Genomic DNA, 18,660 nt, shown 5'->3' with positions numbered 1-18,660 from the left:
GTGCTTTGAGGTGCCTGCTGTACATGGTCCATGTCCCTGAGGCATACAGCAGGGCGGGTATCACTGCTGCCCTGTAGACCATGAGCTTGGTGCCGGGTTTGAGGTCCTGGCCTTCAAACACACTCCCTCAGGTGACCGAAGGCTGCACTGGCACACTGAAGGCGGTGTTGGACTTCGTCGTCGACATCTGCCCTTGTTGACAGTAGGCTCCCGAGGTATGGAAAGTGGTCCACGTTGTCCAAGGCCTTGTCGTGGATTTTGATAATCGGGGGGGCAGCACTGTGGCGGGGGCAGGTTGGTAGAGGACCTTTGTCTTACGGATGTTTAGTGTAAGGCCCATGCTATCATATGCTTCGGTGAAGGTGTTTACGATGGTTTGTAGTTTGACCTCCGAGTGAGCGCAGATGCAAGCATCGTCTGCATACTGTAATTCGATGACAGGATGGGACGACCTTGGATCTGGACTGGAGGCGACGGAGGTTGAACAGTTTCCCGTTTGTTCTGTAAATTAGCTCCACGCCAGTGGGGAGCTTACTGAGGGTGAGATGGAGCATTGCAGCAAGGAAAATCGAGAAGAGCGTTGGTGCGATGACACCGCCTTGCTTGACCCCGGTTCGTACGTGAATTGGGTCTGTAGTGGAACCGTTGGTCAGGATCACGGCTTGCATGTTGTCGTGAAGCAGGCGGAGGATAGTGACAAACTTTTGAGGGCATCCGAATTTGAGGAGGACACTCCATAATCCCTCACGGTTGACAGTGTCGAAGGCCTTTGAGATCAAAGAAGGCCATGTACAGTGGTTGGTGCTGTTCCCTGCATTTCTCTTGTAATTGACGTGCGGTGAAGATCATGTCCATTGTGCCCCTTAGTGGGCGGAATGGACATGATCTTCACCGCACGTCAAGGTCCACAGCAAGCATTGCTTCCTCTAGTTCGTTTGGAAGCAAACAAACATACAGGATGGCAGAGGAGCCTGCAGCAGCTGTGGCCAGTGCCAGACCCCGAGCTGCCTCCAAATTCGACGAAGCTTCACTGCAGGCATTATTGGATGGGGTTAGGGCCCACAGGGAGGAAGAGGCCTCCCACTGAGACTATGGATGCAGGTGTCAGCAGATGCCAACTCGAATGTGCATGTAACCTTGGCATCACATCTCTAACTCCTTCCTCTACTCCCCCACAGGACCATCCAGAGCCCCCATCCCCACTGTGGAGGAGGAAGAGGCTGTGCAGCCAGACTCCTCAGAGGAAGCTCCAACCTCTGAGGGCGCAGCGTCAGCAGAAGTAAGCGCACCCAGCGCAGACACTCCCACCTCTGGAGGACCTTCGGGACATAGAGTAGTGTTGTCACCTGGTGTTTCACAGCTCACAAGTGAGCCTCAGCAGATTCTGGAGACAGCGACGAGGACTCTCCACTGCTGTCTGAGGGCGCAGGACTCTGCCAGCTCAGCTGCGCTGCATGTCGACCCTCTGGGTCCATCCGCAAGAGAAGAGGTGATGGATCTCCATGCACAGATGCAGGAGTCTCTGGCAGGTTTTGTCTCCAGGGTCGCTGCGAGTGTGGAGCGAATGGAGGAGTCCATAGCGACCATGAGCAGAGCCTTTGTGGAGTCATTGGCGCATGAACGCATCACCATGGAAAGGTTGGCAACCTCCATGGAGGCGATAACTCGCCAGGGTACGGAAAACATGGTGAGTGCTCATAAGAGAATGACATCTCTTGAGTGTTGGCCATCTATTGAACAGAGAAACCAGACCCTCATGGAAGTCCTTCTGAGTAGGACTGCCAGTGCAGATACAGGTCCCCATGGCCCCCTAAAGCGCAGCAAGATGCTCTCAAGCCACTTCCAAACGCTGGCCCCCTTCTGGCCTGTGCAGCTTCAGGTGAGTGAGCAACAGCCTGGTGCTCCTGGTGCTCATCCTGCTGTTCTGCTGCTGCCGCCTCTGCTGCTGGAGATCCTGTAATGGCAAGAAGGGAAGGAAAAGAAGGCGTCCTATGCTTCTGGTAGATGCCTCCGCTGAGGAAGCGCTGAGTGAGGGTGGCGAGAGGGGCTTCCCAGGAGATCACATTGGAGAAGTGTGTGAGGCTCCAACCTTCCACAGCTGTGCCTAAGCCTTGAACAAGTAGCCCCAAGCCTGCAACAACAAGGTCCTTCAACATACAAATGCTCTGCGATTAAATCGCAGCTTTCCCGAATGACCTGCAGCTGAGAGCAAGCAAGCCGGCAAGCTTCACGCCAGGTTTCATCAGCGGGGTTCCCCGCAGGCGTGTTTAACATGGGGAACCCTTGAAAATCGCAAGGGCCCCTTAAAATGGCATTAAACATGCCAATAATTGGTGATTAGGGTCCAGACGGCCAGTCCCGCCAGCAGCGGGCGGGACTGATTGGGGTTGCAGAGAAACGGCGGTCCGAAAGTCGGATGGGGTGGGGAATCGGGTGGGGGGAGGGGGTCGCGACCCCCTATTTCTGCGTTTTTTCCCGGCCCCCACCCGCCTGAACCCGTCCAACGGCTGGCAGAAAATTGGGGCCGTTCTCTCAGCATCCATCCTGTCAATCCCCCTCAGAATCTTATGTTTCAATAAGATCACCTCTCATTCTTCTAAACTCGAGAGTATAGGCCCAACTGGCTCAACCTTTTGTCATACGTCAACCCCTTCATCCCAGGAATCAACCTCGTGAACCTTCTCTGCACTGCCTCCAATGCAAGTATATCCTTCCTTAAATATGGAGACCAAAACTGTACGCAGTACTCCAGGTGCGGTCTCACCAATGCCCTGTACAGTTGTAGCAGGACTTCGCTACGTTTATACTCCACCCCCCTTGCAATAAAGGCCAACATTCCATTAGCCTTCCTAATTACTTGCTGTACCTGCATGCTAACTTCTTGTGTTTCATGTACGAGGACCCCCAGATCCCTCTGTACCGCAGCATTCTGTAGTCTCTCAATTTAAATAATTTTGCTTTTTCATTCTTCCTTCCAAAGTGGATAACCTCACATTTTCCCACATTATACTCCATCTGCCAAATGTTTGCCCACTCACTTAACACCTCTCTATCCCTTTGCAGACTCTGTCCTCACAACTTGCTTTCCCACCTATCTTTGTATCATCCGCAAACTTGGCTACAGTACACTCGGTCCCTTCATCCAAGTCATTAATGTAGATTGTAAATAGTTGAGGCCCCAGCACTGATCCCTGTGGCACCCCACTAGTTACTGATTTCCAACCGGAAAATGACCCATTTATCCCGACTGTTAGTTAGCCAATCCTCTGTCCATCCATGCTAATATATTACCCCCCAACCGCGTGAGCTCTTATCTTGTGCAGTAACCTTTTCTGTGGCACCTTATCGAATGCCTTCTGGAAATTCAAATACACGACATCTACTGGTTCCCCTTTATCCACCCTGCTCGTTACATCCTCAAAGAACTCTAGCAAATTTGTCAAACACGATTTCCCTTTCGTAAAACCATGTTGACTCTGCTTGATTGTCTTGTGATTTTCTAGATGTCCTGCTATTACCTCAATAATGGATTCCAGCATTTTCCCAATGACAGATGTTAGGCTAACTGGCCTATAGTTTCCTGCTTTCTGTCTCCCTCTTCACACAGCAACCTGACCTTTTAGTTGTGCCGATCCCTTACTCCTGGCACATTAAGTACTTCCAACTGTTTCATTCTATTGTTTTTGGCTTGCTTTTAAACTTTGCCTCAGACTCCTGTGCACCATCTCTGCTGCTAACAGGTATGTGTTTGTAACTCCATTCGGTGTACTGAGCCAATACAAGCACAGCATGGACTCCAAGCTCAAAACAATAGCCCTGAGGAGGCGGGTTGGTAGCGAAAATCTGAAAAAATGGCTTCAGACACCCAACCCGCCCCACCCGATTTTCGTGAGTGTTCAGCTGCTCCCAAACTGACCCGACTGGAACCGGTGGGACAGGTCGTTCTTAGGCAGTCCCTTGGAACCGAGGATGACTTGCTTCCACATTAAAAATGAGTTCTCTGGTGACTGAGTCCAATGCGGGACCTACAGTCGGTGGGGCAGACGGTGGTTGAAGGGGCGGGTGGGTGGGGTGCTTGGGTTAACGTGTGCTGTTTGCGCTTGGCTTCCGCTTGCTCCTGGCGAAGAGACTCTGTTCGGCGCCTTCCCGGATGCTTCTCCTCCACTTTGTACGGTCTTGGGCCAGGGATTCCCAGGTGTCGGTGGGGATGTTGCACTTTTTCAAGGAGGCTTTGAGGGTGTCCTTGAAGCGTTTCCTCTGCCCACCTGGGGCTCTCTTGCCGTGTCGGAGCTCTGAGTAGAGCGCTTGTTTTGGGAGTCTCATGCGGACATGTGGTCCGTCCATCGGAGCTGATCGAGCGTGGTCAAAGCTTCGATGCTGGGGATGTTGGCCTGAGCAAGAACACTGACGGTGCGCCTATCCTTCCAATGGATTTGCAGGATCTTGCAGAAGCAGCGTTGGTGGTACCTCCAGTGCTTTGAGGTGCCTGCTGTACATGGTCCATGTCTCTGAGGCATACAGCAGGGCGGGTATCACTACCGCTCTGTAGACCATGAGCTTAGTGCCGGGTTTAAGGTCCTGGTCTTCAAACACTCTCTTCCTCGGGTGACCGAAGGCTGCACTGGCACACTGAAGGTGGTGTTGGACTTCGTCATCTGGCATTTTTTCAATTTCTTAGTCACATACTGTACTACAGGAAACTCTTTTTTAACTGGCACCTAAATATCCGGAAATCTCTCTTAACCGGCAAAATTGAGGAGTAGGTTCAGGCAAGTTTTACTGTATTAGTGGCCGTGTAACCGGGGTTCCTGGATCTGTGGCCGTGTGCGGGGCTCTCGTACCTTGGTACGTATACCTCTCTGTAATCCGGACTTTTTGATCAACCGGCACCACGCCGGTCCCGTCGGTGCCGGATAAAAAAAAGTTTCCTGTACATTGATAGATAAAAAAAAATCATAAATGTCTCTGGAATAATATGACCAGCAATTACATTCAATTATTTGTGTTCACACCAGCCGCTGTCAACTCTCCTTTTCTAGGTAAACCGAACCAAGCCATTCCAGTTACCAGATTTCAAAAGTAATACCAAGCTCTCGAGTCTGAACCACTGACCCCTATCGAGGGCCCTGCCCCCACCCCCCCCCCCCTGCTGACTCTAATATAAAAGCAGCTTTTGTTCTGTTTGCTGGATTTTTCTTGCCCTTGTATAATAACTGGCCTTCAGAACAGTTTTGACTTTTTTGCCTTGTATTTTGTATTTGTATCTAGTACCTGATTGAGCAACTGTGCAGGGTCAGGAGTGAATTGGAGGGCTAAACTAGATTGCCCAATGCTCGAGTCCAATTCGCTCAGCGCCCCAGTACAATACATGGCCACCTTTAGTCAGCTGCAGCTGTTTGTTGTGTTCAGTGACAGCATAGGTTTAACTGCATCAATTAATGGCTAAAAGTGTTATTACAAAGAGGAAATGCAGAACCTAAAGACAAATCTCCAAAACTGCAAGTATTGCTGATTGTTTGTGAGCGGTCTATTCTAGTCACGGCAACTGACTCGCTCACTTTGTTCAGAAAGCGTGACTGTGATTGTCGGCTTGGAAATATGTAAACCTGATATTCTTCAAAGGCCTTAATCAGTTTTTTGTGTGGTCTAATTGGTCCATCTGCCTGATCCTGTGTAATTTTACACAGAATGGCCCGTTTCTGTGCTGTACATTCGGCCCATCCGGTCCATACCAGTGTTTATGCTCCACACGAGCCTCCTTCCACCCTACTCCATCTCACCCTCTACTCCATCTCACCCTATCAGCATATCCTTCGATTCCTTTCTCCCTCATGTGTTTATCCAGCTTCCCCTTAAATGCATCTATACTATTCACCTCAACCTCTCCCTGTGGTAGCGAGTTCCACATTCTCACCACTCTCTGGGTGAAGAAGTTTCTCCTGAATTCCCTATTGGATTTATTAGTGACTCTCTCTCTTATATTTATGACCCCTAGTTCTAGCCTCCCCCACAAGTGGAAACATCTTCTCTATGCCTACCCTATCGAACCAATTCATAATTTTAAAGAGTTCTATTATTAGGGCACCTCTCGGCCTTCTCTTTTCTAGAACATGGGAACAGGAGGAGGCCACTCGAGCCTGTTCTGCCATTCAATGAGATCATGGCTTATCTGTATCCTAAACCCCATCTTGCCTGCCTTGGCTCCATATCCCTTAATACACTTGGCTAGCAGAAATCTATTGATCTCCGATTTGAAATGATAAATTGAGCTCGCACCTACTGCCTTTTGTGGGAGAGGATTCCACACTTTTACCCCCCCTTTGTGTGAAGTGTTTCCTTAACTTCCCTCCTGTACAGCCTGGCTCTGATTTTAGGGGAAAGAGCCCCAGCCTGTTCAGTCTTTCCTGATGGGTATAACCTCTCCTCAAATCTCTTTTTGCACCTTCTCCAGTGCCTCTATATCCTTGTTGTAATATGGAGACCAGAAGTGTGCACAGTGCTCCTAAAGTGTGGTTTGTTCAAGATAATCTCTTGTGTCCATGCAGTCCTGAAGATGGAGAAAGCTGAGCTGGTCCAGAAAGCTAAGCTTGCCGAGCAGGCAGAGCGCTATGACGATATGGCAGCCGCGATGAAAGGCATCACGGAGAAAGGCGATGAACTCTCAAACGAGGAGCGGAACCTTCTCTCTGTCGCCTACAAGAACGTTGTCGGGGCCCGTCGGTCGTCCTGGCGGGTCATCTCCAGCATCGAGCAGAAAAACGAAGGCAGCGAAAGGAAGCAAGCAATGGCCAAATTATACCGTGAGAAGGTCGAGAAAGAGCTTCAGGACATCTGCAGCGATGTGCTGGTAAGGCCCTGCACTTTGTGGGATCGGTGGTTAATTGTAGAGGGTGGGATTCTTTTATTCATCTTTCTTTCTCCCCATTGTGTAAATGTTCAGTGTTGAGGGAAACTTGGGCCCCTCAAACCTCCTTCAGAAACGGTTCCACTGGCGGGAGGGTCGGTAACCAGAGGACACCAATTTGAAGATAATTGGCAAAAGAACCAGAGGCGAGATGAGAATTTTGTTTTAAGACCGCGAGTTATGATCTGGAACGCGCTGCCATGAAAGAGTGGTGGATGCAGATTCAATAGTAACTTTCAAAAGGGAATAAATAGAAAGAATTACATTTCCATGGCGCCTTTCACAACCTCGGGACCTCCCGAAGCGCTTTACAGCCAATGAAGTACTTTTTGAAGTATAGTCACTATTGTAATGTAGGAAACACAGCAGTCAATTTGCACACCGCAAGCTCCCACAAACTGCAGTGTGATAATGGCCAGGTAATCTGTTTTAGTGATGTTGATGGAGGGATAAATATTGGCCCCAGAACACCGGGGATAACTCCCCTGCTCCTCTTCGAAATAGTGCCATGGCATCTTTTACGCCCACCTGAGAGCAGACAGGGCCTCGGTTTAACATCTCATCTGAAGTACTGCCCCTCTGACAGTGCGGCGCTCCCTCAGTACTGCCCCTCTGACAGTGCGGCGCTCCCTCAGTACTGCCCCTCTGACAGTGCGGCGCTCCCTCAGTACTGCCCCTCTGACAGTGCGGCGCTCCCTCAGTACTGCCCCTCCGACAGTGCGGCGCTCCCTCAGTACTGCCCCTCCGACAGTGCGGCGCTCCCTCAGTACTGCACTGGAGTGTCAGCCTAGAATTTTGTGCTCATGTCTCTGGAGTGGGACTTGAACCACTCTGACTCGAGTGAGAGTGCTACCCACTGGGCCAAAACTGACACTTTGAGCTCGATTTATGCCAGGCCCAAGGAGGCGGGACTGGAGGCGTGTGAGATGTAAAAATTGCAGACGGCTCCGATCCCACCTCAGCAAATTTCCCAGAATCGGGGTTTCAGACCCCGTTTCCATCCTGCCTCCAGGAGGTGGGATAGGCCCTTAACCAGTTAATTGCCTCTATAATCCCATTTTGAGGCCGTTCTGATTTTTAGACATTTTCCCCCCTCCTACATCCTCCTCTGGAACACGCCAGTTAATCCTGGCGGCCTCATGTGGATTGCTTATCACAGCTGCAGCTCCACCATTAAAAAGGAGTTTTCACCAATCATCATTTGCAGGTGGCAGACCTTTGTTGTCTCGGGTCTGTGGGGAGCTTTTAGCAGGCCTACTCATTGTTGTGGAAGTTTGGAGCCTGACACCATCTCCAGTGTGACCTGCTGTGAAACTCCTCTCCCCACCTTGACTGAGCACTTCCTCAACTGAGGTATATACCAGAAGCATGAACCATTTATTTCCTTTCCTGCTGGACATTAGATTCGGACGAAGACCAGCCGTGGCAGAACCATGAACAGCAGCAACAACAGGAGCACCAGGCTGCTGCTCACCCACCTGAAGCTGCACAGGCCAGAAGGCACCAGTGCGCAACCACATTGCCGCCCGGGATGCAAGGGACGCACTCATGTTGGCCAGATATGCTTAGCTTGCGCAATCAATCAAACACTTTTTTGCCTCTCGCCACCTTACCAGAGCATCGACGATAGACAAGAAGCTGTGGATTCCTATCACTCTGACCACCATACTGACAATTGCAAGTCGCTCTAAGCCCTCAATGTGGAAGTCCCATTTGTGAGATGACACCGGCCACAACTTCAACAGTTTGCCATCAAATCTGTTTATCATCACATTACAAGTATTGTTTTTTGACAAGCCATCCAACAGAACACCCAAGTGACTACCCTTGTGACTACTTGTGCTTTATCTTCCTCTTGCGTGTGCTCCTACGTGGTGCTTCCCCTGTGGTTTCAGCAGATGTGGAGGCCCCTTGCTCACTTTCTTGCTGCTTCTGTCTCGACACCTTTGGTGAGTGTCCTCTGGGGTTGCGAGCCTTTTGAGGGCTTGGCAACAGTCTGCTGCTCCTGCGGCTGTACAGAGGCTGAGACGCCGATCTCAGTTGGGTGGGGGCTCTGACCAAGGGCTTTGCACTGGCATGGTCGTCGGAGCGCTTGGAGAGGAACCCCCACTTCCTTGTTGTCTGCCACCAACATCCCTCATGGGTCCGCTCCAGTTCAGAGCTAGCAAGTGGCTTGACAGCACCTTGCTGCACTTCAGGGGGGCCATGAGGACCCATTTCTGCACTGGAAGTCCTACTCCAGAGGACTTCCATGAAGGTCTAGTTTCTATGCTCAATAGCTGACCATCGTTCCTCCAGAGATGTCAGTCTATTCTGAACAATGACCATGTTTTCAACACTGGCGAATTAGCTCCTCCATGGCCGTAGCCATCCTTTCCATGGTGATGCGTTCATGCACCAATGTCTCCACAAAAGCTCTGCTCATGTTCGCGATGGACTCCTCCATACTCGCAGCGACCCTGGAGACAAAACCTGCCAGAGACTCCTGCACCTGTTCCTGGAGTTCCAGCACTGCTCTCCTGGCTGGACCTGGAGGCAGAGGGTTGACATGCAGCGGAGCAGAGCTGGCAGAGTCCTGTGCCCTCCGACGAGGACTCTCCACTGCTGTCCCTGTCTCCACCATCAGCTAATGCTCACATGTGAGCTGTAATAGAGCAGTGTTATCACCTCGTGTATGTCCCGAAGGTCCCACCGAGGTGTGAGTATCTGCGCTGGTGCTGGGTGCACTGAATTCTGCTGGCAGAGCACCCTGAGGTTGCAGCTTCCTCTGAGGAGTCTGGAAGCTCGGGCTCTTCCTCCTGGACAGGGGCTGTCGATGGTCTTGTGGGGGAGTAAAGGAAAGAGTTAGAGATGTGAGGTAAAGGTTGCATGCACATTGAATTGTGCAGATGATCATACGTCAATCTGTTAGAGTATCAGAATCATTATCAGTCACTCATACAATGTAAATGAGAGAGATGCCAAACTATTCTGTCACCGGCTTGCTGTGATGCACCCATCTGTCCGTCCCCCACTTGCGAATCGTCCTCGACACTGGCGATTTCCAGGGTCGCCTCCTCCGAGGTGGTGAGCTGGGCTACTGAGGGTGGCCCTCCTCCTGTCCTCACTCTTTCCCTCTTATTGTGGGCTCTCTTTTCCTGCAATGAGGGACACGAGTGGAGTTTGAGTGAGAATGAAGGAGTGAGTGTAGAGATTCCATAGCATAGATGCTTAGGAGACAAAGGGCCGGCCCTCCCTGTGTTGTAAGTTGTCATTGCATCACAGTAATCGGGAGTGTGAGGGCTGCATGGTCGAATAGTTAAGTGAATGTGACCATAGAGAGGGAATGGGTAAGAGTGCAGGGATGTCAGTGTCAAGTGGGATGTGGAGGAAGAGGTTGGCAAAGCAGAGTGCTGGTGAGGAGAGGTGATAGGGACCAGATTGAGGGTGATGGGAAAGTCATACTCACTTTTCCTGTGCAGAGAAGGTCATGAAACCTCTTCCTGCACTGCAACCAGGTTCTGTGGCACATAGAGATTGAGTTGACCTCCTGGGCCACTTGCAGCCACACAGCTTTAATCTGCTGGGGAGGCTTTTTCCTCCGAGGAAGGGAAGAGCACCTTTTGATCTTGCTCCCTCCACCAGAGCTTTGAGGGAGGCCTCATCAAACCTTGGAGCACACTTTGGCCTACTGCTGGACATAGTTGCTGAATGAAGCGATCACAACAATGGGCATAAAGTTTAAAGTCTCAAAGAAGCAAGGCTGCTTGCAGGCCTTGAATCCAGCAGCATTGATGACATCATCGGAGGCGACTTTTTGTATGAAGACTCATTGGGCCAGGGGTTTCCACGCGCTGGAAATCAAGTGCCCAATTAGGGCAAAATCCCACTTCGCGTCAGAGTCCTGACAAACCACCTGACACGCCCCAGCCCGCACCCAATGGCAAAATCGAGCCCTTTGTTTGTAGGATCTTGCTGTGTAAATTGGCGGCTGCGTTTCCTACATTACAGCAGTGGCTACACTTCAATTATTTATCCAATTTACAGCCAATGAAGTACTTTTTTGAAGGGTGGAAATTTGGCGGGCTATGGGGAAAGAGCAGGGGAGTAGGACTAATTGGAGAGCTCTTTCAAAAGAACTGGCACAGGCACGATGGGCCGAATGGCCTCCTTCTGTGCTGTATGATTCTATAACCAATCATTGTGATGAACCAGCTTGGCCTGAAGCAATCCTTGCTGCAGCCTTTGAGAAGAGGCTAAAGCTCTGTCCTATTTGAGCACGTGCTGCTGCCCTCATAACCTTGCATCAGTCATTACCGTCAGGTCCAGTAGGTTCTCCTCCCTTTGCGTTTCCCTTCATACGCGCTATGTGGGAGGTTGTAGCCAGGGAGATCTCCCTTGGTTCCTATCTGTAGTAAGATGGTATGCCCTCTGCTTAAAACTCAATGTATAATTTTACATTTCTTGCTTGAGAGGCAGTGCGGTGAGTAGCATTAGCATCAACCCACGAGGCTGGTGAGCTACAGGCCTTGGTAGCCCCTATCTGAGCAGACATGCGAGGGTAGCTCTGTTCTGCAGTCTTGTTTCAGACAGCACATTAATGTGCCCCCTTTTTATCCAAGTCTCCATCAACTGGAGGAGGAACATGGATTTCACTGTAGATATTAGCAAAGGCACCCGTCACAGACTATAGCAGCCGTGCCGAAGTAGTACCAATTCAGGAGGAGGAAGACCCAAGCGGGACTGCCCCAAACCTGCTGCCAAAGAGATCTGCAAAAAAGATGTCCTGGTTGTTGGTTAAATTTACACAGCAACAAATTCCATTTATATAGCGCCTTTAACGTAGCAAAACATCCCAAGACACTTCACCGGAGTCATCAAACAAAATTTGACACCAAGCCACAAAGAAATATTAGACAGGTGAGCAACTGCTTTGTCAGAGGTAGGTTTTAAGGAACTTCTTAAAGGGGGAAAAAGAGAGGCGGAGAGATTTAGGGAGGGAATTCCAGAGCTTCAGGCCAAGGCAGCTGAAGGCATGGCCGCCAATGGTGGAGCGATTTTTAAAATCGGGGATGCACAAGAGGCCAGAATTGGAGGAGTGCAGAGATCTTGGTGGGTTGTAGGGCTGGAGGAGGTTACAAAGATAGAGGGATGGAGGGATTTGAACACGAGGATGAAAATTTTAAAATCGAGGCGTTGCCGGACTGGGAGCCAATGTAGGTCATTGAGCACAGGGGTGCTGAGCGAACAGGACTTTGTAAGCAGTAATGTGTGGTAAACACGAGCGGTTCTTCAACGTAGCTGCCCTTCAGACGCTCAATTCAAACCCAAGGAGACTGGGAAGTCACCAGAAAATGAGCAGAATGACCCTTAACTGGAGTTCTTGGATTACAGAGGACATACAGCACAGAAACCGGCCATTCAGCCCAACCAGTCCATGCCGGTGTTTATGCTCCACTCGAGCCTCCTCCCATCTTTCCTTCTCTAACTCTATCAGCGTAACCCTCGATTCCCTTCTCCCTCATGCTTATCTAACCGCCCCTTAAATGCATCTAAACTATTCGCTGCAACCACTCCCTATGGTAGCGAGTTCCACATTCTCGCCACTCTCTGGGTAAAGAAGTTTCTCACTACCACCCCCTCAAGCCCTGCATGGGTCATTGTTGATGGCTAGGTAATTTTTTAGGCAAATTGCTTTAGATAAACACCAATACAAATCATATACCAAATGAGTGCAAAATTCCTGTTGCGTAAGATAGTCTACAAAGTTGACACATCAAGAAGAAAGAACTTGCATTTATATATCACCTTTCACGACCTCCGGACACCCCAAAGCATTTTACAGCCAATGAAGCACTTTTTGAAGTGCAGCCACTGTTGTAATGTAGGAAACGCGGCAGCTAATTTGTGCACAGCAAGCTCCCACAAACCGCAATGAGATAAATGATCAGATAATCTGTTAGTGATGTTGGTTGAGGGATAAACATTGACCAGGACATAGTATAATATTCATGTACATTAGTCGTATAGTAACATCCTTCATTTAACAGATTGTACCTGTAAACTAAACGGATTGATAATTACCAAATCTGGGTGGCACCAGAAGCTGTTTTCAGCTTAACCGTAGCGTTCTTATCCCAGGGATGCAGACTCCACTGTGCTACTGTCCCTCTATTCAAGTTCTGAAGCGACAGCCTAGGGTGACACTCGATACACCTCATTGTGCTGAAGGAAAGTTACAAAAACAACCTACCTTAAGTGGTGACATCCATGGCCTTCTATCTAATTATAGGAATGTAACCTCCTTGTACCTGACTGCATTCTTTCCACAGGGGTGGCCTTGTCGAATTGTTTTTGTAAAAAGGGGTGATTAGACTGCTAGTGTTGTGCGGCCAGCTACAGTTCAAGCATTTCGATGATCTGCATTGCATTTTAATTCCAAAATCTAATAGCATCTATCCTAAACGTGCATATGTATAAAATAAAGTGGACATGTCTGGTGACTTCATTGTCATTCTAAATCTAATTTACTAAATCTAATATACTAACGGCAGGAGGGATAAACGAGGGGGTGAATCATTGATGGATTGTGATAATTGCTTCCCTTCTCTCTTCTTTCTTTCCCCCCCCCCCCCCCCCCCCCCCCGGCCAAAAAGTCTGAATTGGTAGTTCTGCACCCACAAAGATTGAATAATCCTCCTGCACTACTAAAGGAATAAATGAATATTACAAGTTTAATTTATTTACATATAAAACCACTGATTCAAGGATTGCCTAATTCTGTTGCCTGGCTCTAGAATGTTAGTGCAGAAATAATAAAATGTACCTTTGTGAACTAACACTGCAGTGGAACTGTTTCTGGGATTCTTGCAACAAGTAAGAGGAGGAAGAATTAACTCAAATATTTCAATTTTTTTCTGTTATGGATTGGGTGAAACTTAAAGAAAGACTTGCATTTCTATAGCGCCTTTCACGACCACTGGACGTCCCAAAGCGCTCTACAGCCAATGAAGTACTTTTTGAAGTGTAGTCACTGTTGTAATGTGGGAAACGCAGCAGCCAATTTGCACACAGCAAGCTCCCACAAACAGCAATGTGATATTGACCAGATAATCTGTTTTTAGTGATGTTGGTTGAGGGATAAATATTGGCCCGAGGACACCAGGGAGAACTCCCCCATGCTCATCTTCAAAATAGTGCCGTGGGATCTTATACGTTCACCTGAGAGCAGACGGGGCCTCGGTTTAATGTCTCATCCAAAAGGCAGCACCTCCAACAGTGCGGCGCTCCCTCAGTACTGCACTGGAGTGTCAGCCTAGATTTTATGCTCAAGTCTCTGGAATGGACTTGAATCCACAACCTTCTGACCCAGAGGTGAGTGTACTACCAACTGAGCCATGATATTTTTGAACTGTGACCCACTCAACACTCCAGTTACATTACATAGGATTACATTACATTGGATATACAGCACAAACAGAACATTCGGCCCAACCAGTCCATGCCGGTGTTTATGCTCCACTCGAGCCTCCTCCCATCTTTCCTCTAAATCTATCCGCATAACCCTCTATTCCCTTCTCCCTAATACGCTTGTCCAGCCTCCCCTTAAATGCATCTATACTATTCGCCTCAACCACTCCCTGTGGGGGCGAGTTCCACATTCTCACCACTCTCTGGGTAAAGAAGTTTCTCCTGAATTCCCTATTTGATTTCTTGGTGACTGTCTTATATTGATGGCCCCTAGTTTTGCTCTTCCCCACAAGTGGAAACATTCTCTCTGTATCCACTCTATCAATACCTTTCATAATTTTAAAGACCTCTATTAGGTCGCCCCTCAGCCTTTTTTCCAAGAGAAGAGACCCAGCCTGTTCATCCTTTCCTGATATGTATACCCTCGCATTTCTGATATCATCCTTGTAAATCTTCTCTGTACCCTCTCCAGTGCCTCTATCATAGAAAAATAGGAGCAGGTGTCGGCCCTTCAAGCCTGCTCCGCCATTCAATATGATCATGGCTGATCCTCTATCTCAATACCATATTCCCGCTCTCTCCCCATGCCCCTTGATGCCTTTTGTGTCTAGAAATCTATCCTTTTTATAATATGGCGACCAGAACTGTACGCAGTACCCTAAGTGTGGTCTAACCAAGATTCGATACAGGTTTAGCATAACTTCCCTACTTTTCAATTCTATCCCTCTAGAAATAAACCCTAGTGCTTGGTTTGCTTTTTTTATGGCCTTGCTAACCTGTGTCGCAACTTTTAGTGATTTGTGTATTTGTACTCCGAGATCCCTTTGTTCCTCTACCCCACCCAGACTCGCACCCTCCAAGTAATAAGTGACCTCCCTATTCTTCCTACCAAAATGTAATACCTCACATTTATCTGTGTTGAACTTCATTTGTCAATTATATGCCCATTCTGCAAGTATATTAATGTCCTCCTGTAATAAGAACATAAGAAATAGGAGCAGGAGTCGGCCATTCAAGAAGATCGTGGCTCATCATCTCCCTCAACTCCATTCACTGGCCCTATCGCCATATCCCTTGATGCCTTTAGTAGTCAGAAATCTATCGACTTCTGTTTTGAATATACCCAATGACTGAGCCTCCACAGCCCTCTGGGGTAGAGAATTCCAAAGATTCACCACCCTCTGTAGAAATTTCAAATAGATCATGGCTAACCTGTATCTTAACTCCATTTATCCACCTTGGTTCTGTAACCCGCAATACCCTTGGCCTACAAAAATCCATCAATCTCAGTTTTGAAATTTCCAATTGACCCTCAGCATCAACAGCTTTTTCGGGGGGGAGAGTTCCAGATTTCCACCACCCTTTGTGTGAAGAGGTGCTTCCTGACATCACCTCTGAACGACCTGGCTCTAATTTTAAGGTTCTGCCCCCTTGTTCTGGACTTGTGCGTGCTTTTCCCCCCCCCCCCCCCCCCTTCCCCACCAGAGGAAATAGTTTATCTACCCTATCAAATCCTTTAATCATCTTAAACATCTCATTTCGATCACCCCTTAATCTTCTATACTCGTGGGAATACAAGCCTAGTCTGTGCAGCCTGTCCACATAATTTAACCCTTTTAGCCCTGGTATCATTCTGGTGTCATGGCAACTGGGGACAACAATAACAACTTGTATTTATATAGTGCCTTTAACAGGCTGGTGATTACAGGTTTGGTAGTGTAAGAGGCAAAGGAGAAGCATATCGGTAAAGTTTATTAATCTTGTTTTTTGTTGCTACAGTGCCCTGACACCCGTGCTCTTAAGTAACACTGATGCCAGGACTGGTGAATGACTGACTGGTGTTTTTGTGTAGTATCTGATCTCTGTGTTTACTACCACCTTCATTCAGGGACTCCTGGACAAATTCCTCATCCCCAATGCCAGTCAAGCTGACAGCAAGGTGTTCTACCTGAAGATGAAGGGCGATTACTACAGATACCTCTCGGAGGTTGCAAATCAGGACCAGAAGAAAGGTGTGGTTGGAGATTTGATCACTTTTTATATACCAATTCTCATTAGTTGCCGTTTGTTATTTTTACCTGTAGGATTCCCCCTGCAGTTCAAACGAGCTGCTCTATTGGATCCACCATCTGCAGGTCCAGGGAGTGTTCAAGGTTTGGAACCATTGCAATGACATTTACCCACAAGATTGTGACTATCTCCAATGGGGACCAAAAGAACATCTCGCAGGATGTCCGGGAAACTTAATGTTTGTATTTTTGGGAGCAATCTTGGTTGTTAATAGTATTTTTAAAGGTTTATATACAGCTCTATTTTGTTATTGCCCTCGCTCTTGTTTTGGTACATTATGTATGAATTATTTTTTTCTGTAAATGAAGTTTTTCGTATTTTCTGTAAGCATCTGTTCTTGGCAAAATGCCCAGCTTCTTTCCAAAGCCCCCGATACACACTTACAGGGCACTGAAAGACACAAAGGGACTCGTCCAATTTTACAATCCAGACTAGTCAACAACGGCAGGTCCCCCCCCCCCCCCCCCCCCCCCGGTCCCCCAGACATGTGGCTTTTCTTAAGGATCCCCTTTGTTTACAGTCGAGTGCGTTGGAACTCCCACCAGTTCTTGCAAGTGTTGAGATTCTACCCACTGTTAGAATGTGGAGCTCGTTACCACATGGAGTGGTCGAGGCGAATAACATTGATGTAAGGGGAAGCTCTAAGTGCAGAAGGGAAAAGGAATACCAGCATATGTTGATGGGGTGAGATGAAGAGGGTGGGAGGAGGCTGGTGTGGAGCAGAAACACCGGCACGGAGCAGTTGGGCCGAACGGCCTGTTTCTGGGCTGTACATTCGATGTTGGAGAGGGCCTTTGTTGTAGCGGTGGGTTGTAATTTCTAAATGAGACGTTGTCACTCCTGATGATTTGTGTGTACAAGTGTCTACCACCAGTAACAACTTCTCCTCTCTTCCTTTCTGAAGCTACGGTGGAAAACTCGCAGCAAGCCTACCAGGAAGCGTTTGATATCAGTAAGACCAAAATGGAGTCGACACATCCCATCCGACTTGGCCTGGCTCTCAACTTCTCCGTGTTCTACTACGAGATCCTGAATTCTCCTGAACAGGCGTGCCAGCTGGCAAAGTCAGTGAGTAAAAACAAAGGAGTCGTTCGAGGTCTGGCCGAGCCTATGCCCTGGTGCCAACATGCTGACACTGCCTCCAGCGTTGCTCTCAGCCCCTGCTCCCAATTGGGGTCTGAGTAGACATAAGAACATAAGCATTAGGAGCAGAAGTCAGCCACACGGCCCCTGGAGCCTGCTCCGCCATTCAATAAGATCATGGCTGATCATCGACCTCAACTCCACCTTCCCGCCTGATCCCCATATCCCTGGATTCCCTTAATATCCAAAAATCTATCGCTCTCTGTCTTGAATATACTCGACGACTGAGCCTCCACAGCCCTCTGGGGTAGAGAATTCCAAAGATTCACCACCCTCCGAGTGAAGAAATTCCTCCTCATCTCAGTCTTAAATGGCCGACCCCTTATCCTGAGACTGTCCCCACAATTCTAGACTCCCCAGCCAGGGGAAACAACCTCTCTGCATTTACCCTGGCAGTTCCCCTCATCGAGTCTTGTATGTTTCAATGAGATCACCTCTCATTCTTCACAATCAAACAAGGATTCATTCCACCCTTGCTATGCTGATTAGTGCTGACTCTTGCTTGGGTTCTAGTTCCACTGGCAAAGGGCACCTGCTGGTACCCAAGTCAAATGCCCAGTCCTTGTGCGAGAGACTTGGTAGGCTAGTCAACTGTGGGGGGCATCATAGCCACGCCCGATCCTTAACCAATATTCACACTCTCCACTTGGTCACAGGATAGTGATCAGGGTTTCGTAACCATGGCTGGTTTCTCTTCTCTCCCCCGCCCCCACCTTAACCCAGTGTCGCTGTGGTTGCTGGCAATGCTTCAGCTGCTGCTTTTGGCTGAGTTCAGTGAATTGAGCACAGACTAGGATATGGCCCTGGGACCTTCTGACCCTGGGTCACACATTATCTCTACCAACTGGACAATCGGAGGGAGACCTGGAGTATTTCAGGAATGTGAAGGACAGAGACGGGATGGAAACCTTGCAGATCATTCCTTCCAGTTTCATTTTCTTCATCTGTATCCTCGCCCCGCCTCAGTTCTCCCGTTTTACCCCTTTGTTCAGAAACCTGAGCACATAATCCAGGCCGACACTCCCAGCGCAGTACTGAGGGAGCGCCGCACTGTCGGAGGAGCAGTACTGAGGGAGCGCCGCACTGTCGGAGGA

The 18,660-nt window shown here is 48.8% G+C and overlaps 1 protein-coding gene across 4 annotated transcripts in view; it reads left to right on the top strand.

Moving 5' to 3' along the window:
* LOC147108930 (14-3-3 protein beta/alpha-1-like) overlaps positions 1 to 18,660 on the top strand; it is a 39,095-nt gene that overhangs the window by 14,050 nt on the left and 6,385 nt on the right. For all 4 annotated transcript variants that reach the window (XM_086005891.1, XM_086005892.1, XM_086005889.1 and 1 more), the window contains 3 exons: positions 6,546 to 6,847; positions 16,242 to 16,365; positions 17,328 to 17,491. In XM_086005891.1, the coding sequence (XP_085862017.1) occupies positions 6,554 to 6,847; positions 16,242 to 16,365; positions 17,328 to 17,491 (582 nt within the window). In that variant the 5' untranslated portion in view covers positions 6,546 to 6,553. The remainder of the gene's footprint in view (positions 1 to 6,545; positions 6,848 to 16,241; positions 16,366 to 17,327; positions 17,492 to 18,660) is intronic.

This window comes from Somniosus microcephalus, chromosome 13 (assembly GCF_052327205.1).
Source record: "Somniosus microcephalus isolate GS21.2 chromosome 13, FLI_Smic_1.0, whole genome shotgun sequence".
Taxonomy (NCBI): domain Eukaryota; kingdom Metazoa; phylum Chordata; class Chondrichthyes; order Squaliformes; family Somniosidae; genus Somniosus; species Somniosus microcephalus.
The sequence above is the reverse complement of the archived record's forward strand: the minus strand, read 5'-3'. Positions and strand labels throughout refer to the sequence as shown.